Genomic DNA, 26,383 nt, shown 5'->3' on the forward strand with positions numbered 1-26,383 from the left:
ATAGTCAAAATAACTATTCTTTCAGAATTTCTAAAGGGGGAAAAAAGAATAATTCCTACCTAGAAATAGATTCTCTACCAGAGTCGGCATCTGTTCATTTTAACAAGGGATAAATCAAATCTAAAGTAAATGTTTGAGAGTAGTAACCTACATAAAGCATTTTAAACAGAAATGGAATAACAAAAAAGACAGTAAAGTTAAACAAAGATGAAAACCCACCTGTACTATATCCAGTACCATGCCAGCTGAAACCGTTCCAAAACCAGCTAGCAAAAAGGGCACAAGTATTTGCAATGCCATGATGCCACTGGATTCCTTTGGTAATTTTTGACTCCCTTCTACAATAGCATCTTCATCACCATCACTAGATATATCTTCCTCTTGTAACATGGCAGTGGTTTCTGAAGTCTCCCTTCCATCACAGTAATTATAGTTGGCATAGTCATCATACTTTTGGCTACAGCTTGATGATGCGTGCCCATTATTGGCATGAAAAGACTGCTCTGAGAAACTGTGATACTCCATGAGTTGCTCAGATCTATTACTAAAAGTCTGTGCTGCAGTTGATAATCCATCTTGCCAAATGCCGTTTGCTTTTTTGTGCCTGTCTTCTTGGTTTTTCTGGTAAATTACTGGAACCATACTCAAGAGTAAATTTAAAAACTTGTCAGATTGAATTGTGTTTAAACTTAAAGTCCAATCTACAAAACCTCCTCCACCGCCTGGACCACCACTTGTTTTGTCGGTAACAGATCTTCCTTTACTATTAGTCATATTGTCATTGCAAAAGACCCCGGACTCCTTAGATCTCAAGCTTCGTGAACCACAGCAGATGAATCAGAACCACACAAACACTGGTTTAAATTAAGTTGACTTCATTGTGTAGAAAATATTCCCACTAATAAAAGATGTTCAGAAGTTCCACACAAGGACTGCATCTGGAAAAATAAAATAATTTTTAAGAATCAGATAAACAAGATAGTTTCAAGTATGAAGACAGATACTTAAATTATCATAGAGGCATGGAACACACATGTTCTTAAACCAACCCTAAGGTATTGATATTATATTTTGTAAGCTTAAAATATAACTCCTTTGTGCCATACAACTGCTTTGTGTACAGAAATATAATACAAAGCTATTTTTGTGCTCAAGCTTGGTTAAAAGTATTTTTCATCTTTGCATATGTGATCAATCCACGTAAGGTCTTCAACTACCTCTGAAATCCCACAGTGGACAAATGCCGTAAATAAAGTAATGGCTTTTATTACCATTGCAAAGACTTAGAATCAAATTGCTACATCCTTTGCATATGTCAGTACACAGCAAAAGTAAGATATATGGCGTTACACTTTAAACATTAAATAATAAACCATATTACTTTATTTACAACTTATAATAGACATTTTATTAAGATATGAAGAAACGAGGGTGATGTTTACTATAAAACACTTGGTAGGTATCCTGAATACTGTATAGGGCATTTATTCCATATTTAAAATGAGACTGGAGTCATATTTGTAGTTCTGAAATATAAAAACTCATTGTATTTGATTTAGGAATATAATCTTCTATCATTTAGGAATAACAACACAAAAAAGAAATTGCAAATATTCACTTAAACCTCCCTTTGCAAGCCAGACAGAAGAAAGCTTGTCATGCACTAATTTATACTCTGCTCTGTCCATTCACGGTTCTGTCTGCTCTGGCCCATAATCCCAGAGTAGGCCCCTGACTGGCTGGCCATTCACTGACTAGACTGTCTTTGAAGACTTTGAACTAAAAGACACAGACACATAACTGTGGCACATCAGAGTGATGGGCACTGAAGCTGCAAGGTCACCCACCACTTGACCAGGGAGACAGCCTGACAATTGCTGCCATAGCTAGGAAGGCTTTCCAAGCTATCAGGTGTTTCTCAGAAACATGCAGGCCTGTCTTATACTTCCAAGAGCATCCAAAACCAAAAAGCTGGCACTGATTTGATACAGGATGGGTGGCCCCACCACCTAATTGGACTGTGTACCTGCAAAGCTGGACTGAGAACTATTGCTGCTACTATTGCTGCTTTTAATGAAAACTTCTATATTCCTCAGTGTTTGTTTCCAATATCTTCAATATCTGTCTCCTCTCTGGACAAGAAGATCAATAGCAAGGAGTGGCAAAGGGAAAAAGCGAAGGAGCTATATAGGACATAAGTGGGTGCTAGGGCCTGGTTCATCACTTTCATTACTCACTCCCTTTTCTCTCCTCTCTCTTGTGATTATGGAGGGGTCTGGGATCTAGGAATTCCTTCTGGGGAACACTCTTAAAATATATTCCAGGACACTAGACCTATTTACTTCAGAATGTCTGTGTTTGAGGCCCATAAATCTTTTTTAACTTCTCCATGTGATGATTATGGTGCAGACTTCCTGTGGACTTGCACTGAGAATCCAACAATGAGATTAAGCACTAGTTGCCATTTTTGTCACTTATAGGCTGGTCAGTACACAGAGGAAGTTGGTGTTTAAAGAAAATCAAATTAATGAAATCAATGGCCAGAGGGAAGCAGAGATGAAACCATACAGTTCCAGAAAGAGAAAGAAGAACACAGAGCCTTTCATGTAATGAAAGGCTCAGCTATACATCTGGAACTTAGGAGATTCCCTGCAGCCTTACATGAGTTAGACGGAGGGGTGTCTGTTTCTTCAACTCATCTTTTTAAAAAATAGTGTATTTCACTGCCCCAACAGATCTTTAATCAAATAAAATGCAAAACAAACCCCAAAGGGATTGAGCTATAAGACAGGTCTATTCCACAGGAGGACCAGTGACAGGAAACATCTTTCTCCTGATGCAGAATTATCAGGATGATAAAAATGGAAATGCAGGGAAATGTAGGTAAACAAGAAAGAGAGATGACAGTTTCACCATTCAGCCATTCTAAAGTTCAGAAAGCTCAAAATCTGTGCTTTGAAAACCTAACCAACTAGCAAGAGTAGGCAGAAAAATGGAGAGGAGGGAAAGACACAAGGGGGAATTTCCCAAGACAAGTCATATCTCAGAATTTCCCAAGACCAGTCATCTCTCAGAATATGTGCAGAACGTGGCTAAGGACATAGTCAATACTGAGCTGGCCCGTGGGGTCCAGATGCACAGACACATTCAGGTCATCCTTTTGCTCCTAGTATTTTTACTTCAGTATAAGCTCTTCAGAAGGTTAGATGGAGAGATGGTTATTCAACCAGGGACACTGTACACAGAGACCATCCAAATGTGTATAAAATTAAAAACAGAATGCCTGCTGGAAAAAGGAGCCCCTGTGAGTGGAGCTCTGGGCTGGATTTTGCCCATGTTAAAACAAGCACCTACATGCAGTGCAGAATCTGCATAACCTTACATCAGACTAGGCAGTTGGCTAAAATATGAAACTGTCCTTAAAGAACATAAAACACATAGGGTGGACAGATACTTTTTGTTGTTGTTTGCTCAGCATCTTCTCCCAATTCCTTTAGCTAATGGTATCCCCATTACCTGTGGTAAACTCATTCCCCTATTCTGTGAGACTCTAGTAGGTATATCAATCACAGGACCCTACCACCCTGCAGACCACAATAATGACAAGTGGTTCAAGGAGGATCTGACTCCCTTCCTGGAATTTTATATATTTGCTGCTTACTATTTCCTGAGTGCCTACTAGATGCTGGGGCTACAGTAATGAAACAAGTAGGCACAGTTACTGCTCTGATAGATTTTACCTTGTAGTCGGAAGGAGAAACAATAATCAGGTAAGCGCTTAAATAAAGGAGATAATTTGTGATAAAGCTATGTAGGAAACACTTGATTAAATAAAGAATAAATGACTTACAGGGCTATTTCAGAGGGGAAGGCCTTTGGGGGAAGAAAGTCCTCACTTTCCTTTGGAATGACTTAATTCTGAAGCTTTCTGGCACTGTCTTTCTCCTCCTCACAAAGCTCCCTCTACCACCACCACCATCACCACCACTTGGAAGAAAGCTATTTGCATGAGAAGAGGATCTGCAGAAAGAGGAAGTCAGAGCTAGGAGGTAATGAGAGAGTCCAGAGAATATAATTAGAATCTCTATACCATTTAGTTAAAACCCGCTCCACTCCTGCTCTTCCCAGCTATTTGGGTCAATAAATCTCCTTCATTGCTTAAGCTATGCTGAGTGGTGTTTCTGTCCTAACAGATGGGTTTGTTTTCTTTCTGTTTTTAAATAATGCAGTTTGAAAGTGCCAGGGATGACCTTGATATGTTTATCTGTTTATCACAGCACAACTAACAATTGCAAAGATATGGAACCAACCTAAGTGCCCATCAGTGAATGAGTGGATAAAGAAAATATGGGGTGTGTGTGTGTGTGTGTACCATTTAATACTGCTCAGCCATAAAAAAAGAACAAAATAATTTCTTTTGCAGCAACTTGGATGGAGCTAGACGCAATTATTCTAGGTAACTTATCTTAAGAATGAAAAACCAACACACTCTTAGTTTTAAGTAGGAGCTAAGCTATGGGTATGCAAAGGATACAGAGGGTTATAAGGGACACTGGAGACTCAGAAAGGGGGAGGGCGGGAGGCGGGTAAAAAAATGAAAACTACCTATTGGGTACAATGCACACTACTTAAGTGATGGGTGCACTAAAATCCTGAACTGCACCACTATACAATTCATCCATGTAGCCCAAAACTACTTGTACTCATAAAGCTACTAAATTTTTTTTTTAAATTGTTTAAGCTTTACAGTCTATTTAAAATGGGCTTTGCACATATATACCACAAAATTAAAATCAGTTACTTTGTAGTTGTTATCCATCAGTGAATAAGAAAAAAAAAAGTAAATTTAAAAAAATCAAATTGGGCAGTTTCCACTGGCTTTAATGTGCTTAAATTAAAGAGTACCATTGAGATGTTTATCTGTAGCTACTGGAGATAAGCTATACTAATCTAATAGTAGCCCAGCTGCAAAGAACCAGTGTCTTTAAAACTCCCAGTATTTATAAGTTTCTTAGGTGACTTATAAAACACTATTCAAGCGCCGGGCACACCTATAATCCCAGCAGTTTGGGAGGCCGAGGCGGGTGGATCACGAACGAGGTCAAGAGATCAAGACCAACCTGGTCAACAAGGTGAAACCCCATCTAAAATACAAAAATTAGCTGGGCATAGTGGTGCACGCCTGTAGTCCCAGCTACTCAGGAGGCTGAGGCAGGAGAATTGCTTGAACCCAGAAGGCGGAGGTTGCGGTGAGCCGAGATCGTGCCATTGCACTCCAGTCTGGGTAACAATAGCAAAACTCCGTCTCAAAAAAAAAAAAAAAAAAAAAAAACCCCTCCCAGTATTCTTACTCCAGTATATGCTATTCAGAAGCTTAGATGGATTAGGTTTAAATTCTCGACTGTCTTTGTAACTACAACCATAAAGCAACAAATGCTTGGGAAAAAAAAAGATCCTTTACTTTATTCCTTAATGGCCAATATTTGTACAAGACCGAGGTTTGGAGAAATCTACAACAGGCACAAAAAGTAGAGTGGTTAAAATCGTGGCTTAGGCCGGGCACAGTGGTTCACACCTGTAATCCCAGCACTTTGGGAGGCCGAGGTGGGAGGATCACCTGACATGAGGAGTTCAAGACCAGCCTGAGCAACATGGACAAATCCCATCTCTACTAAAAATACAGAGCCAGGCTGGTGGTGCATGCCTGTAATCCCAGCTACTCAGGAGGCTAAGGCAGAAGAACTGCTTGAATCTGGGAGGCAGAGGCTGTGGCCAGCCAAGTTCACACCACTTCACTCTAACCTGGGCAACAGGGGCAAAAACTCAGTCTCAAAAAAATAAAAATAAAAAATCATGGCTCGGGATTATATCTGCACTATGTTCATTTCATTATTCATAATATCCAAGATATGGAAGCAATCAAGGTGTTCATCAACAAATGAAGAAAATGTGGTTTATAAACTACAGTAAAATACTGTACAGCTTTAAAAAGTATGAAAATTCTGTAATTCTTGACAACATAAATGGAACCGAAGGACATTATGCTAACTGAAATAAGGCACAGAAAGAAAAATATTGTACTTATGTGGAATCTGAAAAAAGTTCTCTCTTAGAAACAGAGTAGACAGGAGGTTACAATGGGCTGTGGGGAGGAGGAGGAATGGAGAAAGGAAAGTTGTTGATCAAAGGGTATAAAGTTTCAGCAAGACTGGAGGAGTAAGGGGTTTTTTTTGTTGTTGTTTTGTTTTGGTTTGCTTTTTTTGAGGAGTTTAGCACTGCAACCTCCGCCTCCCGAATTCACATAATTCTCCTGCCTCAGCCTCCTCCTAAGTAGTTAGGATTACAGGCACGTGCCACCATGCCTGGCCAATTTTATTTTTAATAGAGACAGGATTTCACCATGCTAGCCAGGCTGGTCTCAAACTCCTGACCTCAGGTGATTAGCCTGCCTCAGCCTCCCAAAGTGTAGTGATTACAGGCATGAGCCACCGCGCCCAGGATGGAAGGGTAAGTTTTGGTGATCTATTGCACTATATGTTGACTACAGTTAATAATGTATTCTATGTTTTAAAACAGCAAAAAAAAAAAACATACAGATTTTTAATATTCTCACTACAAAAAAAAGTCAGTGAGGTGATATGTTAGTTATCTTGATTACTTTCTGTAATGTATACATAGATCAAAATATCACATTATATATTATAGTTACTATTTATTAAAAATAAGTAAAATTTAAGAATCATCTAAGTTGCTCATGTAATGTCAATTAAAAAATCATAGATTCAACTGGATGTAACAAATGTTATTTACCAGGTTTGTTTCAGATACTCTTTAGATGCTACAGGCAGACAACACAAAGGCCCCTCTGACTACAGTCATGTGCTGTATAACAACATTTTGGTCAAGGATGGACCACATATATATGATGGTGGTCCCATAAGATTATCATGGAACTCAAAAATTCCTATTGCCAGCCAGAGCACAGTGGCTCACACCTGTAATTCCAGCACTTTGGGGAGGCTGTGCTAGGCGGCTCACTTAAGGAGTTTGAGACCAGCCTGGCCAACATGGCGAAACCCTATCTCTACTAAAAATACAAAAATTAGCTGGACATGGAGGTGTACACCTGTAATCCCAGCTACTCGGGAGGCTGAGCCACAAGAACCGGTTGAACCCGGGAGGCGGAGGTTGCAGTGAGCTAAGATTGCACCATTCACTCCAGCCTAGGTGACAGAGTGAGACTCTTGTCTCAAAAACAAAAAGTTCCTGTTGCCTAGTGAGATTGTAGCTGTCAAAATGCCATAGCAGGAGGCATTAGCCACGTTTGCGGTGGTGCTGGTTTGAATAAACCTGTGCTGCCAGTCATATAAAAGCATAGCACATACAGTTATGTATATATAGTACATAATACTTGCCAATGATAATAAACAACTATTTTATTACTGGTTTATGTACTTACTATAATACATTTATATTATTTTAGCATGTATACCTGCTCCATGTGTGCTGCTGACCCTGAAAACCTTTCAGTGGGGCAAGATGTGGAGGTGGAAGACAATGATCTTGACCCTATCTAGGCCTATGCCAATGTGGTGTGTATTAGTTCATTTTCATGCTACTGATAAAAGACATACCCAAGACTGGGCAATTTACAAAAGAAAGAGGTTTAGTTGGACTCAAAGTTCCACACGGCTGGGAGGCCTCACAATCATGGTGGAAGGCAAGCAGGAGCAAGTCACATCTTAACATGGATGGTAGCAGGCAAAGAGAGAGCTTGTAGTGCAGAGTGACTCATCAGATCTCGTGAGACACGTTCACTAACATGAGAACAGCACAGGAAAAACCCACCCCCATAATTCAGTCATCTCCCGCTGGGTTGCTCCCACAACATATGGAAATTATGGGAGTGACAAGATGAGATTTGGGTGGCAATACAGAGCCAAACTATATCAATGTGTGTCTTAGACTTTAATGAAAAAGTTTTAAAAAGTAAAAGAAAAAAATTGAAAAAAGTGTATAGAATAAGGATACAAAGTAGGAAAATATTTTGTGCAGCTGTACAATGCGTATTTTTGTTTGTTTTTTTGAGACGGAGTCTTGCACTGTCACACAGGCTGGAGTGCAGTGGTGCAATCTCGTCTTACTACAATCTCTGCCTCCTGGGTTCAAGCAATTCTCCTGCCTCAGCCTCCTGAGTAGCTGAGACTACAGGAGTGCACCACCATGCCCAGGTAATTTTTTTGTATTTTTAGTAGAGACAGGGTTTCACCATGTTGGCCAGGATGGTCTTGATCTCCTGACATCGTGATCCACCCACCTCAGCCTCCCAAAGTGCTGGGATTACAGGCATGAGCCACCACACCCGGCCCACAATGTGTGTTTTAAGTTAAGTGCTACTACAAAAGAGTCAAATTTTTTTATATTTAAAGTTTATAAAGTAAAAATGTTACAGACTAGGTGCAGTGGCTCATGCCTGTAATCCCAACTCTTTAGAAGGCCAAGGCAGGAGTTTTACTTGAGCCCAGGAGTTCAAGATTACAATGAGCTATGACCATGCACTGCACTCCAGTGGATGACAGAGCAAGACTCTGCATCTAAACAATTTTTTAAATTAAAATTGAAATAACAAAAAAATTAAAGTTATAGTAAGCTACAGTTAGTTTAATATTAACAAAGAAAAGTTGTGTAGGCTACATGTTGTGTACCCTAAGTATATTTATAAAGTCTACAATAGTGTACAGTAGCATCCTGGGCCTTCACAATCACTCACCACTCACTCACTGACTCACCCAGAGCAACTTTCAGTACTGAAAACTCCATTCATGGTAAGTGCCCTATACAGGTGTATCATTTTCTACTTTTTTATACTACGTTTTTACTATACTTTTTCTATTTTTAGATACAGAAATACTTACCATTGTGTAACAATTGCCTATAATATTCAGTACAGTAACATGTTATGCAGGTTTGTATAGTACTTACTGTACCGTAGCCTAGGCGCAATAGGCCATACCGCACAGCCTTGATGTGCAGTAGGCTCTACCATCTCGGTTTGTGTTAGCATACTCTATGATCACACAGTGATGAAATGCAACTAACAACATGTTCCTCAGAACTTATCCCCATCATTAAACCCTTCATTAAGAGATGTATGACTGTATTTAGTGCCTTAGATTCTTGTTATCAAAGTGTGGTCTCGGGTCCAATGACATGGCATCAACTAGGAGACTAAGAAATACAGGGCCTCAGTCAGCTCCCATCCCAACTCACCTTCCTCAATCCAAATCTTCATTTTTAATGGTATCCCAAAGAATTTGTGTTAGCTTGAGAAGCACCTCCCAATACATTCAAAAAGGAACCTGATTCATTCCTAATACACCAAACATTTGATATTACCAGGTTTTCAAGTGTGAACAGGATGTAAGCAGTGGTACTGCATACAACCCTACTTGTGCAAATATAAACTGCCAAAACCACTTTGGAAAACAATTTGGCATTATCTACCAAAACTGAGAGGCATGTGCCCCACAATCTAGCATTTTCATCCTTAAATCCTTGCCCTGAAGAAATTCACACTGTACACCGTAAGACGCACGAAAGATATTCTTGGTAGCATTATTCATAACAGCAAAATAAATGGAATTAATCCATGAGAAAGGATAAATTGTGGCATATCTATACAATGGAATATAAGAATAAGGATATGATAAACACATATTTCAAGAGAGTGCTTACATTTGGTGAAGTGATATAAACACACCCAAGAGGTTTCAAAGGTATTGGTTACACTGATTAAGCTTGGTTGTGGGTACCTAGTGTTCATTATTGGTCTTCAAATTGTGCATATACAAGAGTGCTTCAATATGATTGATACTGTGATGGATGTTATTATTACTCCCCATTACTGCTCCCCTCCTACAGGATGATTCCTGTCTCTACCTGTTGTCATATGATTTGCAGGGACTATAGGAAAATTATCCTTCCTCATCTCCACTACCACCAGGTTTAGCCATGGGACTCACTTTGGCCAAGAGAAAAAGAGCAGCAGCAACACCTACCAACAGAAACAATTCAGGTCTGTCTCTTTCTTCCCCCTGTCATGACAATGGCATGTCCTAGGCAGTTGCTCCTTCTTCAGACTGGGTCCCAAGACAAAGACACATGGAGAGATACCTCGACCACAGCCACCCCATGGCAATCCACAGGCTACACATAGCAGGAGAAAGAAAGCTTTGCCCCAGAAAGCCATTGAGAGTTTGGAATTGTTTATTTACAGCAAAACCTAACAAAAGCTAATTAAAAAGTGTATGTTTCAAAAAGTAATCTGACCCACACATTCCTATCCATTTTAGTTTAGGAGAGTCTCTCTGATATACTGAGCATTTAAAGATTCCAGTCTATGGTCAAGGAATTTAAAAACACTGGCTTCCCGGTGGCTCAAGCCTGTAATCCCAGCACTTTGGGAGGCCAAGGTGGGTGGATCCCGAGGTCAAGAGATCGAGACCATCCTGGTCAACACGGTGAAACCCCGTCTCTACTGAAAAAATACAAAAAATTAGCTGGGCATGGTGGCGCGTGCCTGTAATCCCAGCTACTCAGGAGGCTGAGGCAGGAGAATTGCCTGAACCTGGGCGGCGGAGGTTGCGGTGAGCCGAGATCGCGCCATTGCACTCCAGCCTGGGCAACAAGAGCGAAACTCTGTCTCAAAAAAAAAAAAAAAAAAAAAAAAAAACTGGCTTCCAAACATTTGAATGTCAAAAACCAAAATTTCCTCCCAAAATTTTACAAAGTTAAAAACAATCTTTTCCTAAAATATACATAAACATTTTAACACCAAAAATGTAGAAAGGACAAAATCTCAGTAAAGGGCAGAACTTTTCACTGAACACACTTAGATTTATGGAAAAGTTCATTTCATGTTTCTTTCAAGAGCTTTGTCATAGTTTACCACTGGTTTAAAGAGTCATGTCGGGGATCATTGACTTAAAGGAAAATAAGATCAGATCACTACTTATGAATTCAACCTTGCAAAAATAAAAAAGCGTCTTGTTCTGTCACTCAGGCTGGAGTGGAGTGGTGCAACCATAGCTCACTGAAGCCTGAAACTCCTGGGCTCAAGTGATCCTCCCACCACAGCCTCCAGAGTAGCTAGGACAATAGGTGTAAGACACCACACCCAGCTAATTTTTAAATATTTTGTAGAGATAGGCTCTTGCTATGTTGCCCAGGCTGGTCTCAAACTCCTGGCCTCAAGTGATCACTTCTAGGAAGAGCATAGAGCAGGAGCCTATGCCTCCCAAAGTGCTGGTATTATAAGCATGAGCCACCACACCCAGTCATAAAATGGCTTATTTTTAAAAGTAAATAAAATAAAGTATATTGTATGTGTGTGGATTTACCAAACCGAATCTTGGAGGAACTCTGCCTATCGTACTGAAAGAGGCATGTGTTCCATTGCAAAAGTTAAAAAACAACTCAGGAAATCCAGCAGAGCTGAAAGTCAGAAGACACAGGTCACTCCTAATTTCTAAGAAAGGTATTAAATGGGAGTTTAACATTTTGTTTTGTCCCCACAACAATTAAAAAAATTTTTTTAATGTAATCTATTACCACCATTTCATTTAGTTGAAAATCTCAAAACTTGTAAAGCAGGTAAATTTATATAAACATACTAAAATCCACAGTACTATCACACACACATAGAAATTGATTTTATGATTATTTTATATTCTTTCTTTTGTCACTCTGCAAGAGTACATTCCATTCTTTTCATTTTTACTTTTCTTTTTTTTTGAGACGGAGTTTCGCTCTTTCCCCCAGGCTGGAGTGCAGTGGTGTGATCTCGGCTCACCACAACCTCCGCCTCCCAGGTTCTTGCAATTCTTCCGCCTCAACCTCCCGAGTAGCTGGGACTACAGGCGCATGTCACCATGGCCAGCTAATTTTTTGTATTTTAGTAGACACAGGGTTTTACCATGTTGCCCAAGCTGGTCTCAACCTCCTAAGCTTAGGCAATCCACCCGCCTCCGCCTCCTGAAGAGCTGGGATTACAGGCATGAGCCACCGTGCCCAGCTTTTCATTTTTTAAGTATACCTCCTCTATGTTTCTGTTTGCTATTAAAAAAAAAAAAAAAAAAAGGCTCATCTCTAAAATGAAATGAAATTATCTGAAAGTACCTTTTTTTTTTTATCTCCTATCTCCTTTTATTTATTTACTTATTTGGCTAAAATACATAAAGTTAACTCCTGGCCAGGAGCGGTGGCTCAGCCCTGTAATCCCAGCACGTTGGGAATCCGAAGAGGGCAGATCACCTTGAGGTCAGGAGTTCGAAACCAGCCTGGCCAACATGGTGAAACACTGTCTCTACTAAAAATACAAAAATTAGCTGAGTATGGTGATGGGTGCCCATAATCCCAGCTACTTGGGAGGCTGACGCAGGCGAATCAATTGAACCCGGGAGGTGGAGGTTGCAATGAGCTGAGATTGCACCATTCCCCTCTAGCCTGAGCAACATAGCAAGACTCAGTCTCAAAAAAAGAAAGTATCACCTTTCATCCCTTTTTTTTTTCTTTTTTTCTTTGTTTTGGCTAAAATAAAGTTCGATCCTACCCGGGCGCAGTGGCTCATGCCTGTAATCCCAGCACTCTGGCGGGCCAAGGTGGGTGGATCACCTGAGGTCAGGAGTTCATGACCAGCCTAGCCAATAGGGCGAAAGCCTGTCTCTATTAAAAATACAAAAAACTAGCTGGCCATGGTGGCAGATACCTGTAGTCCCAGCTGCTCAAGAGGGTTAGGCAGGAGAATCACTTGAACCCAGGAGGCAGAGGTTGCAGTGAGCAAAGATTGTGCCACCACACTCCCATCTGAGTGACTGAGCAAGTCTCCATCTCAAAAAGAAAGAAAAAGAAAAGAAAAGCTTCTAATAAAAATCTTGACTTTTTGGCTTAACCTAGAAACTTTCCACTGAAACTGAATTCAAGAACTCACATAGGTTTAATTTAGGAAATAGAGAGTGATGTCAAACTTTCTTAACAAGTTGGGGAACATGGAGGAGAGGTGAAAGGACAATTAACTGCCATGTCAGTAACACTGAATTGCTGCAAAATAGATGGTACTGAATTATCTGCACAAACACAAAAGCTTGAGAGCTTAAGACGTCTCAGACACAACATAGCTACTGATGCCCCAGAGCTAGCTGATTCCATAAAACAATCACTCATTTCTAGGGTTCCCTACTGACAGAAAAGAATAATGTTATGATGTTTATCAGTCCTTAAGCTTCTACATACCTAAACATGTGTAAAGGATTTGTTTAAGCCTACAGAAGTAATAATGGATATATTGAATGAATCCTCTATATAATAGGTCCTCAACACATCTCAAATAATTTTTCAATAAAACCAGACGCAGAGCCACTGGTTTTGTTCTCAGAATCACAACTCTCAACTCCCACATCCCCAGAAAAAATTAATAGAAATTTTTAAAGGAATTTTCATTTGGAAGGATACAACAAAAGCCAGCCAATGAATCAACTAAAACACAATCCAGTTAAACCAACTCTTAACTGAGAAAATTTTGACAGAATAAATATGTTACGTGTCCAAAGAACTAAGTGGATTGCTTAAACAGAGTACAGTTCATTCTATCAGATTTTATCTAGCCCCTATCAAACCAAGCAACTGAAAAGTGAAAAATATCAAATTGCTAATGCATGTGGGGCTTAAAACCTAGATGACAGGTTGATAGGTGCAGCAAATCACCATGGCACACGTATATCTATGTAACAAACCTGCACATTCTGCATGTGTCCCAGAACTTAAAGTAAAATTAATTTTAAAATCTGAAAAATAAGGCCAGGTGCAGTGGCTCACACCTGTAATCCCAGCACTTTGGGAGGCCAAGGCAGGTGGATCACGAAGGTCAGGAGTTCAAGACCAGCTTGGCTGAGATGGTGGAACTCCGTCTCTACTAAAAATACAAAAATAAGCTGGGCATAGTGGTGGGTGCCTGTAATCCCAGCCACTCGGGAGGCTGAGACAGAGACAATTGCTCGAACCTGGGAGGCGGAGGTTGCAGTGAGCTGAGATCTCGCCACTGCACTCCAGCCTGGACGACAGAGCAAGACTCTGTCTCTAAAGAAAAAGATAAATAAATAAATAAAAAGTGAAAAATAATTCAATCATTTAACTTGGAATTCTGATTAAACTGACAGTGATGAATAAACATCCTGCTTTTATAACACAGGAACAAACAATTACCAAAAGTGTTAGTGCTGCTGTTGTTTGAGACAAGTCAAACAGTAGATGGATAGCAAACCAGCTGAACTAGAGAACTCTATTTTGAAGTTGAGAAAGTACTTTTAAACAACAACAAAAAAGAGGTATATTTAATTCCCCTACTCTTTCTTAAACATTTCTTACATGTATCTTATTTTTTAAAAACTACCAAACACTTAATACTCTCTCTTACAATTGACATGTGGCTGGGCACAGTGACTCATACCTGTAATCCCAGAACTTTGGGAGGCTGGGGCAGGCGGATCGCTTGAGCCCAGGAGTTTGAGACCAGCCTGAGCAATGTGCCAGAAACCCATCTCTACAAAAACACAAAACTTAGCCAGGCAACATGGTACATTCCTGTGGTCTCAGCTACTTTGGAGACTGAGGAGGGAGGATCACTTGAGCCTGGGAAGTCAAGGCTGTAGTGAGCCATGATCGTGTCACCACACTCCAGCCTGGGCTATAGAGTGAAATCTTGTCACCAAAAAAAAAAAATTGACATGTTAAATTCATTGATTTCCTGAAAACTATTTCAGAATTTCAGAGAACTTTACCTCATCACTCAACACCTTCTCCCCTATTTATAGTCATAGAACATTTATTTAGAAATTATAGCTATAGAAGACCTTGCTACTAAAACTAGTATTTTTGCTTTTCTTCAAAAAAAAAATTGAGCCAGCTTACAGAAGTGAGAGGAAAAAAAAAAAAATTGAGCCAGCTTTTTTTTTTCTAGTTCAGGAGTAAAAAAACTTACAGCTACATCTGAAACTCAAATTTTATATTCAATTTACTCATCTAACGTTATACTCCTGGTTTTATTTTATCTGGCACTCTGTTAAGTTGTAGCGTTTATGTTTTATTCTTATGTAGTCTACCTTGTCACGCAGAGTCAGCTTATTAAAAAATACCTACAAGACGAACGATCCAAGATGGCCGATCACTAACATCCCAGGATTGCAGCTCTCAGGGAAGGCACGGAGAACTAGAGGACGCCACACTTTCAGACAAATTCTGGTCGCTCACGGAGCAGAAGATCCCCCAGTGGAGGAAACACACCGGTGGCCAGCGCCACTCTCGTGGCCGGCGCAGCAGTTCCGCCGGCACCTCGGCACTGCAGCTCTCGGAGCAGAGTAAACAGGTTCGGAGGACCCACAAGGGCCCCAGCAGGACACCAGAGCCCGGCGCAGCGGCTGCGACGACACCTCGGCGCGGCAGCACTCGGCGCAGAGTAAACGGGACCGGTTCCCCTTCTGACCGAGGTTTGGAGCCCCGGGAAAGCAGAGTCACCTACTACGGACACAAGAAGGAAGCCAGACAGGAGAATCCTGGGCAGAAAAGCACCATCAGTTTTAACGCCGCTGCTCTGGCCCTGGGAACTAACAACCTGGACGTCCACTCAAGAGACCTAATCTGAAAGTTGGTAATTTCAAAGACGACAGGAGGATAAATTTACAATGACGGGAAGAAACCAGCGTAAAAAAGCTGAGAATACTCAAAGTCAGAACGCCTCTCCCTCTAAAGATGATCACAGTTCCACATCAACAATGGAACAAGGCTTGATGGAGAACGAGCGCCTCCTGATGACAGAATCACTCTTCGAGGAATGGATAATAACAAACTTTGGTGAGTTAAAAGACCATGTTGTAGCCCAACGTAAAGAAACTAGGAACTTTGAAAAAAGGTTTGATGAAATCCTATTGAGAATAGACAACTTAAAGAGGAGTATAAGTGAATTAATGGAACTGAAGAATACAATACAGGAACTCCGAGAAGTATGCACAGGTTTAAACACTCGAATTGTTCAAGCAGAAGAAGGGATATCAGAGGTCAAAGTCCAACTTAATGAAATAAAACGTGAAGAAAAGATTAGAGAAAAAAGGATAAAAAGGAATGAGCAAAGTCTCCAAGAAATGTGGGACTATGTGAAAAGACCAAATCTACGTTTGATAGGTGTACCTGAATGCGACGGAGAGAATGAATCCAAGCTGGAAAATACCCTTCAGGATATTATTCAGGAAAATTTTCCTAAACTAGCAAAGCAGGTCAACACTCAACCCCAGGTAATACAGAGAACACCACAAAGATATTCCTCAAGAAGAGCAACCCCAAGGCACATAATCGTTAGATTCACCAGGGTTGAAACGAAGAAGAAAATACTAAGGGAAGCCAGAGAGAAAGGTCAGGTTACCCACAAAGGCAAGCCTATCAGACTTACAGCAGATCTCTCAGCAGAAACTCTACAAGCCAGAAGAGAGTGGGGGCCAATATTCAACATCCTCAAAGAACAGAACCTTCAGCCCAGAATTTCATATCCAGCCAAACTAAGCTTCACAACTGAAGGAAAAATAAAATCTTTTATGAACAAGCAAGAACTCAGAGATTTTATTACCACCAGGCCTGCTTTACAAGAGCTTCTGAAAGAAGCATTACACACAGAAAGAAACAACCAGTATTAGCCTTTCTGAAAATACACCAAAAAGTAAAGAGCACCAACATAAAGAAGAATTTACACCAACGAATGGATAAAACAGCCAGTCAACATCAAATGGCAGTAACCCTAAATTTAAATTGACTAAATCCCCCAATCAAAAGACACAGCCAAAACCCAATGGCATGTTACATCCAGACATGTTTCACATGCAAGGATACACAAAGACTCAAAACAAAGGGATGGAGAAAGATTTACCAACCAAATGGAGAGCAAAAATAAATAATAAATAAATAAAAAGCAGGAGTTGCAATTCTCATATAGGATAAAATAGATTTTAAAGCAACAAAGATGTAGTGGTAAAAGGATCAATGCAACAACAAGAGCTAACGATCCTAACACCCAGATACGAGACTTAGATGCAATGAGACAGAAAATTAATAAGGATATCAAGGACTCGAACTCAGATCCAGAACAAGTAAACTTAATAAATATTTATAAGGCTCTCCACTTCAAATACACAAAATATACATTCTTGTCAATACCACATCACACCTACCCATAAACTTAAATGAAACATTGATTGGCCATCATTAATACCCAATTTTTTTCAAAATAAAGCAGTATTTCCATTTACTCTCCCTCTTTCTCTTCCTCTTTCTTCCTCTCCTTTACTTATTTTTTTTTCTTTCCTTCTCTCAAAAAAAAAAGAAATCAACTTGTAAACCTCTAGATCCAGGGCAGCAATGTCTCTCTCATTGCTTGATTTCCTTTCTTCCCTTCCCTCCCTCCCTCCCTCTCTCCCCGCTTCCTCCCTTCCTTCTTTCCTTCCTTCCTTCATCCCTTCCTTCCTCCCTTCCTTCCTCCCTATCGTCCTTCTTCCCTCCCTTCCTGCCTTCCTCTCCCCCCCCAAAAAAAAAAAAAAAAAATACCTACAAGAAATAGTGATTTCCTGGCACTTATAAATCTGAAATAGCTAAATTTAGAAACTAAATAACTGCAGTTCATTAGCATTTCAAATGAGTAGAAATTGTTATTCAGGATTCATATAAAAGTATACTTCCATACTTCATCCTGAACACATTTTTATCCTCTCAGAATTTGATTTTTAAAATGCAAAACCCACTCAGGAACCAAATTAAAATATACACTTGACTCTATATAATTAAACTGAAAGTTAAAAGCTTCCAGAATTTTAAGGTGCAGAAAAGATGCCAATGGGTCCAAGTTTAAAAGGAAAAAAAAGCAAAGACCTTTTTAAGAGAAGAGAAAGAAAGAAAAGAGGCCAATGTATCAATGTTTAGAAGAACAACAAAATTATCTTTTTAAGTAAAAGGAAAAAAATTACCTGCCATCTGTAAGGTTATCCTTTTTATTCTACAATTTTAGTCCACGAATCTCTCATAATTTTTATGGCTATCAAATAATAAATACTTACTTGGAGCACTCATCCATAAGCCCTTCTCTTTCCCCTGTCCCCAGAGAGAAGCAGGGCTCTACTCTGAGCTGGCAGCACTGAAACACATTACCCCCCATCAGATGATGAAGTGGCAGTGTAGGACAGCCTCCACACCACGATCTTCCTTAGGTGGAGGCCTAACATCACCTTCCCTCACCAGGATACCTTCGTAATGGCACCACCCAGGGAATGAAACCAATCTTCTACCTTCCCCAAACTGCACTTCCTGTAAATCAGTTCGAGTGTGTCAACTCATCAGAACAGACTAAATTGAGATTAGTCAATCACAGGTACACAGTAGCATGTTACTCAATTATCTTGGCATCAAATTGAAACAGTGACCTAACTGAGTTCTTTACTCACTGCAATCAAGTCTCTCTTCTATCCGTCAGTCAGGGCTGTGCACTATTTTATTCAAACACCACTTTGACTATTTGTTTTCAAAAGAACTCTTCTGGAGGGTTCTAAGCCCAACTTGAAATTTAAGCTAAAACTATTCTCAAAACCATCCCAAAGGCCAATTTAGCTGTCATATAGTGGTCTTTGCTCATAAAAATTCCCAACTACCTTGGGAGGCTGAGGCAGGAGAATTGCTTGATCCTGGAAGGCAGAGGTTGCAGTGAGCTGAGATGGCGCCAGTGCACTCCAGCCTGGGCAAAGAATGACTGTCTCAAAAAGAAAAAAAAAAAAAAATTCCCAACTACCTTTCTTTCCCAGATTATTTAAAAGTGTATTTCTAATATCCACTGGTATAGAGTTCTCTTTTGTTGTTTTTGTTTCATAAAAGTAATACGTATTCAATGGGAAAAAAAAAGAAAAAGAAAAAAAGATAAACAAAAACTGTTTATCCTGAAAATCCACCATCCAGAGATAGTCATTCATAAATTTACTATATTTTTTCCAAATACATGTTTGAAACAAAAATAGTCTCATATTGAACACACTGCTTTGCATCCTGTTTTTTCTAATTCATAAAATATCCATAAAATTTTCTTAACATTATGCTAGAGTTATCTTTAAATAAAAGGCAACAGCCTTCATTCAATTAATACACTCTAAATACTTTCAGACAATTCAGAATTCTGCTGTATTCCATTATTTCGCAGCCATGACTCATTTATATCTTATATTGGTTACATGATTGTAAGTAAATAACTACAACTCATCAAGCTCCAAGGTGAAACCAAGTTACCAAGTCCACGGTGTACCTCCCCTTCAATCCACCACATACAATTCATAATTAAAATAATGACAAACAAAACAAGTATAAGAGTCACAAAAAGGTATGATTTTTTCACCATGAATTCTACTTCATCGTTTTTTAAAAAAAAGTATAAAACATTAAATTTTTTTTTATCTCTTTTGGTGACCCTTTCTAGTGCTCAAAGATGTTTTGATTGCATATTAAGCATTGTTCCCAGGGATTGAGAAAGGAATAGATTTTTTTATTCTAATCAGGAGCATAAGAGTTTTAAATTCAGGTTATAAAATCCATACACAATCAAAATCCCATATCTGAGTTGACAGATTTCTATCAGGCACTTTTTTTTTTTTTTGTAGAGACATGGTCTCACTCTGTTGCCCAGGATAAACAGGATAGAATGCAGTGCTGTGATCCTGGCTCACTTTTTCCTTGAACTCCTGGACTCAAGCAATCGTCCCACCTCAGCCTCTCTAGCAGGCTGGAACTACAAGTGCATGCCACCATACCAAGCTCATTTTTAAAAATGTTTTGTGGAGACAGAATCTCCCTACATTGCACAGCTGGTCTTGAACTCCTGGCCACAGGCTATCTTCCCACCTTGGCCTCCCACAGTGCTGTGTTTAAAGGTATGAGCCACCACACCTGATCCAGGCACATTTTTAAAAGGAGAATATTAATTACTTATTCAAAGTTGTATTATTCATGTGGAATCTTTATGGCAAGTACTTTATGCTATGTTTGAAATTATACAAAGCTTATTGAGATGTTTGCAATGCTTTCATTTGATGAAATGATATGACTTGTATTGAGTGATTTTTATAGGGAAATTTCAAGTGACTTATTTGTCAAATCTTCACATTTCAATTAAGAAAGACAATCTTCTTGCAAAAATTAACTGTCAAGAAGTGTCAACACACTAATGATAATAAGAGCAGTTAAGAGCTGGAGCTTCAGAGTCAAACTGGCTTACATCGTGACTTTCACTGTGGGACCTATGCCTCTATACATCAGTTTTCTCATGTAAATACATCTCCTTCACTGGTTTATTGTGAGGATTAAATGACTTAATACATACAAAGTGCTTAGAACAGACTTCAATAAATGTTAGCTAATATTATCATCATTCATCACTATTACACATTTTTATAAAAGGCTCAAAACCTAACTTCCCACCTCTTTCTTCTCTTACCAATAAACATGCTATGTCACACAATCACAAAAATGTTGTACATTGCTGTACTGAATTGCTGGCTTTTAATTTATTTTTATCTTTTTTTTCTTTTTTTTTTTTTTTTGAGACAGTTTCACTCTGTCGCCAAGGCTGAAGTGCAGTGGTGCAATCTCAGGTGGCTCATTGCAACCTCCAACTCCTGGGAGAAGCAATCAAGCAATTCTGCCTCAGCCTCCTGAGTAGCTGGGACTATAAGCATGTGTCACCATGCTTGGCTAATTTTTGTATTTTTAGTAGAGAAATACAAATTTCTTGGCTAATTTCACCACATTGGCCAAGCTGTTCTCAAACTCCTGACCTCAGGTGATCCACTCGCCTTAGCTTCCCAAAGCTGGGATTACAGGCGTGAGCCACCACGTCCAACCACTGGCTTTTAATTTTAAGATGAACTGTTTTGTTCAAATTTATAAACTATTTTGAACAATTAAAACAAAAAATTTTTGTTTTTTTATAGATTAGAACAAAAAAATTTTGTTCTAATCTATTTTAAAAAATCAACTGGATTTTAATATTCATATTTTATATAACTCATCCTATTTTTCACTAAATTAAATTGCCAGTATTTTAATTACATATATATTTTACATACATATATGCACTGACCAATATAAATACATACTAAACAGTACACATATGTATACCAAAAAGTATAAGTCTTCAGGGAACCACGATGTTTTAAAAGGAAAAAAAGACAATGAAAGTTGGACTAGGAACTAGCCCTAATACTGTTTTTTAATTTAAGTATCATATCTCATATATATTTTAATTTATAGAAGACATCTAAATAACATTTTTATAATTTACAAATAAACCAGATTATCTTAAATCTTATGCTAATGAACTAAGTCTACTCAACCAGAACTCATGAAAGCATTAGAATCCACCATGGTTTGCCTGGGGTCATTTTGAAACTCCACTAATCTAGAAATGCCACAACAGAGTTTTCTGACTTTTCTTGGAAATAATTAAAATTGTTACTATGGAAATTATTTTTTTTTGAGACGGAGTTTCGCTTTTGTTACCCAGGCTGGAGTGCAATGGCGCGATCTCAGCTCACCGCAACCTCCGCCTCCTGGGTTCAGGCAATTCTCCTGCCTCAGCCTCCCGAGTAGCTGGGATTACAGGCACGCGCCACCATGCCCAGCTAATTTTTTGTATTTTTAGTAGAGATGGGGTTTCACCATGTTGACCAGGATGGTCTCGATCTCTTGACCTCTTGATCCACCCATCTCGGCCTCCCAAAGTTCTGGGATTACAGGCTTGAGCCACCGCGCCCGCCCTGGAAATTCTTTATTGTTTCTTATCTAAAAGACAGGCGACAATAGCGGATATAATGAAGAAAATAGCAGCTGAGCTTTTGGGATGCAGGGATCCCTAATAATTTTGCTTTCTTTTGTTTGTTTTTTCTTGAGACAGAGTTTTGTTCTTGTTGCCCAGATTGGAGTGCAGTGGCACAATCCTGGCTCACTGCAACCTCTGCCTCCAAGGTTCAAGTGATCCCCCTGCCTCAGCTGCCCAAGTAAGTAGCTGGGATTACAGGCATGTACCCCCGCACCCGGCTAATTTTGTATTTATAGTAGAGACAGGGTTTTGACAGGTTGGCCAGACTGATTTCAAACTCCTGACCTCAGGTGATCCACCCACCTTGGCCTCCCAAAGTGCTGGGATTACAGGCGTGAGCCACCACACCGGCTTCTTTTTCAAATGTATAAGAGTAGCCTTTCATTAAGACCATTGGATAAGGACCAAAAAAATGTTTATTTCTCCAGGAAGTAGTCCTTTGGCCTAATTTGCTTCCTACATCATTTATACTTACCAAGAATATGAATAGCTCATCAAAATGACACCCTCAGACTACAAAACCATTGCTCCAAAGAACTAAAGTCTAATCAGTAAGTCCTCCAAAAGATATAAAAACTTAAACCTAAAGGAAAGGAGATCACCCATTCTATCTACATCAATACTATGTAAAGCCAAAAGAATTGCTTCCTCATATACATTGACTTCATTTTATCTTTTGTAAAAAACCTAGAAGATAGCCATGTTCATCCTTCACAGATTAGAAAATTGCATCTCAGAGAGGTTAAGTAATATGCCCAAAGTTACGACGTTGGTATGATAAAGACACAATATTTGAGTTGGTCACTTTCTGACTAACCAGTTAATGATAAGGAAGCCACTGCAGACATTTCTCTATGCTATGATCTCTGGCACCAGTACACAGCCATGGGCACGAGAATGATAGAACCAAGGTCCTTCTAGTGTTCTCTCTCAGCTCCTTTCATGCCCAACACTAGAACCCAGTAAACTGGATTCAAGTTATTTTTGAACCCAGTTTATAGCTCAAGAATGTAAACAGCTCCTTCCCAGGTCTCACCTCTGATTCATAGGTAAACCATTTCTATACTGTCTTCTGTTAATTAATAAATGAACAAATATTTTCGGAAGACCCAGAAATGTAATCATATCATAAATCATCTTGTTTATAAGTACCAATATAAAACAGTGTGGAAGAAATAACAGACCACTGCTAACTTTAGTACCTGCTCCTGGAATGCTCCTACTTTATAACACATTACATCACTTATTTACACAATGATCATCCTTTACTAGTCTATGAGCTCTTGCTACAAAATTCTGCATGTAACCCACACAGTATTAGACAAAATGTAAGTGTTCACCAACTACAAGTTGAAAGGAGGAATGAATAAAATAATGGGTGCACTGAATCTTTTTTTTTCGAGATGAAGTTTTGCTCTTGTTGCCCAGGCTAGAGTGCAATGGTGTGATCTGGGCTCAATGGAACCTCCACCTCCCGGGTTCATGAGACCTTATGGTTTTATAAGGGGCTCTCCCCACTTCGCTCCTCACACTTCTCTGTCTCCTGTTGCCATGTGAAGAAGGTCCTTGCTTCCCCTTTGCCTTCCACCATGACTGTAAGTTTCCTGAGGCCTCCCCACCTATGTGGAACTGTGAGCCAATTAAACCTCTTTCCTTTACAAATTAGTCAGTTTTGGGTATTTCTTTATAATAAAGCACTGTGAAAACGGACTAACACAGTCTCACTACTTTTGGGTGTTTCTTTATAGCACCGTGAGAATGGACTAACACATTCTCACTACTTTTCCCAGGCTGGTCATGACCTCCTGAACTCAAGCCATCCTCCCACCTCAGCCTCCTGAGGTAGTTGGGACTACAGGCACTGCGGCTGGCTAAACCTTTTATTTTCAATGCAGAAGAACCCTTGATTTAAATTAAACCCTATGTGAAATCCCAGTATATAAAACAGTTTTGTAAAAGCAAAGCAGTACCTGTTGAAGCATCCTGATTTCTAGGCACTGGATCCCCATATTACCCAACTTGAGAAGACCCTGAAACTCCTCCTCACAGTTTAAAAACCCCTGGGTTAGAAAAAGATCTGGAAGGCAAATATCAAAGTGCTCAAAGCATTTACCTCTAAAGAACTGGGTATGCCTAGATAGAGGTGGCTGAGGGAGGGGTAGGCAACAGGGAAAAGCAAGATTGAAATCCCATTTCCACTTTTTTTTGATTCTACATATTTTTATATTAAATGAACTTTCATTTAAGTTGAGCACTTTTTACTTGTTTATTTAAAAATTAACAGAAAGAAACTATTGCTCTAAAAAAGTCTTTTTAATGGTTAAACTTTTTCAAATGGATTGCCAAATTTTTGTAAATAATTTCCCTATAGCAGGATATTATCTTGGCTAAATTACATTGCAATGAAAATGAGTATCTCTGTGCATAATACTTTCCCATATTTAGAGTTATTTCCTTAGGATAAATTTATACAAGTTAAGAGTTTCCATTTAGTTCTACAATGTACTGCTTAAAATAAGACTCTGTGGCATATAAAAAGATAAAATTCTCTGAGTGCTTTTTAAAAGCCATCTCATATTAGCAAAATTTGATTTTAGCATTCCAGTTAAGATACACAAACCCTAACTGAAAAACTAATGAGCAAAATTTTCACAAGTCAAAAATTTACTAAGACAGATTTGAATTGGAACTGAAATCTCCTTACCTTTTAAGAATTTTTCTTAACTTCTTTTGCCACTTATCAGAACCAAACACTGAAATAATTTTTCCTTCATGGTTGGGTTTCACAGTTTTCTGTGAAGTCATAATACTGTGAGAGTAGAATCATTCTCTGGCAACAAACTGACATCATTAAATTCTTATTTGTAAATTCTTTAGGGTATATGGATGTTCTACTTTCATTTGTTAGAACAAAATCTATTTTCTGTTGGCTCTTCATTAAGCTCATTTGATTGATATATTTTACCTCATTTAGGTTGGTGCAAAAGTAATCGCAGTTTTTGTCATTACTTTTAACTGCAAAAGCTGAAATTACTTTTGCACCAACCTAATAATCTATTCCTTTTGTCCTCAGCCATTTTTCTAAAATGGTGATGCCTTTGGATGAGTGCTCAGAGAATATCTCTAAGTTCAAACAAAACAGAAATGATTTCTGGATTGGCTGCTCCTTTGAGCAATCTGTGTCACTGCCCTGTACTCCCTGGGAGGAGAAACATCAAACCAGAATGTTTACTGTTCTTTCTATTTTCTCTACTACTCTTTTAACATAAGAATACCTTTTGTTAAATTATTTTTTTAATAAACGTATGCAGTTCTAGCACTAAACATGATTTCAACTGAGAAAAAAATTTTGAATGAAAACTTGTTCTTTGTCCCAAAACAGGCTTTACTAGAAAGAGCAATGTCACGTCTACTATTGCATAATGTTCCTAATATTAAAGGCATTTAGACTCTGTCAACAAAGATTTGCTTAGTCTCTATATTGTGAACCAGGCACTAGATTAGTTGCCAAAGATTCAGTGTGAAAGGACAGAAGTGAAACTTGTTGTCGCAGACCCTTTGGTCTTGGTGCAAAGGTACTCAGGCAAATGAATCTTTAGGAACTGGGATATTCCAATAACAAAAACAGTGGGAAAATTCTTCACAAGGAATAGATGGGAACCAGATTTTGGAATACCTGTAATGCTGGGCCAATGAATTAAGAGATTTTTTTGTAAAGATCTCTAATCAGACCCTGATTAGAACTTTTCAATGGCTTGTCATTTCCTCTAAGATAAATCCAAATTCTTTAATAAGGTTAATTAAATCCTGCATAAACACCCCTACCTCTATAATTCAGTAAGTATCTAAGAGTGACACACCCTTAGTTTTTATTGTATTTCTTTAAAAAAAAAAATGTGGGTTACAACTTACTAACTTGCTTTCACAATCTACTAGTACATGCCAGCAGTTAAAAAACAAATGTCACTTTAGTGTACCACATTCTCCATGTTCCTATTGGCCTTTCTACATGTTCCCTTTGCCCAAAACACTTTTGCTCAACCTCACTCTTCCCTTTTACCTAGGTACTCCCATTCAACTTAAGATCTCAGCTCTTAAACATCATGTCTCTGGCCCTCATAGATAAGGTCTCCCTCTTCTGTGGTTCCAAAGCACTCTACACTTTATTAGCTTATTATGCTTTATCATAATGGTACTTGTACTAATTATTTTTCTAGTTTGTAAACTCCTAGAGCAAAGGACCCATTCTTGTTTGCCACTGAATCCCAAAGCCTAGACCAGTGCCTGTTACATATCAAGACATTCCATAAATATTTAACCAGTACTGGTAAAACAAAGAAATAGACTTGAATAATCTATATATTTAATTACACAAAAAAAAGATCATTCAAAAGTTTCTAAGAGATTTAGTAATTTCCAAGGAAAAAAATATATATATAT

General features: G+C 38.9%; 1 protein-coding gene across 3 annotated transcripts in view; it reads right to left on the reverse strand.

Moving 5' to 3' along the window:
* Positions 1-26,383, reverse strand: part of SLC41A2 (solute carrier family 41 member 2) — a 163,558-nt gene that overhangs the window by 131,457 nt on the left and 5,718 nt on the right. For 2 of the 3 annotated variants that reach the window (XM_035257448.2, XM_009004522.4), the window contains exon 2: positions 220-938. In XM_035257448.2, the coding sequence (XP_035113339.1) occupies positions 220-774 (555 nt within the window). In that variant the 5' untranslated portion in view covers positions 775-938. Of the gene's footprint in view, positions 1-219; positions 939-18,146; positions 18,345-26,383 lie in introns of those variants that run through there. The other variant, XM_009004521.4, reaches the window with a different exon arrangement.

This window comes from Callithrix jacchus, chromosome 9 (genome assembly GCF_049354715.1).
Source record: "Callithrix jacchus isolate 240 chromosome 9, calJac240_pri, whole genome shotgun sequence".
Classification (NCBI taxonomy): Eukaryota; Metazoa; Chordata; class Mammalia; order Primates; family Cebidae; genus Callithrix; species Callithrix jacchus.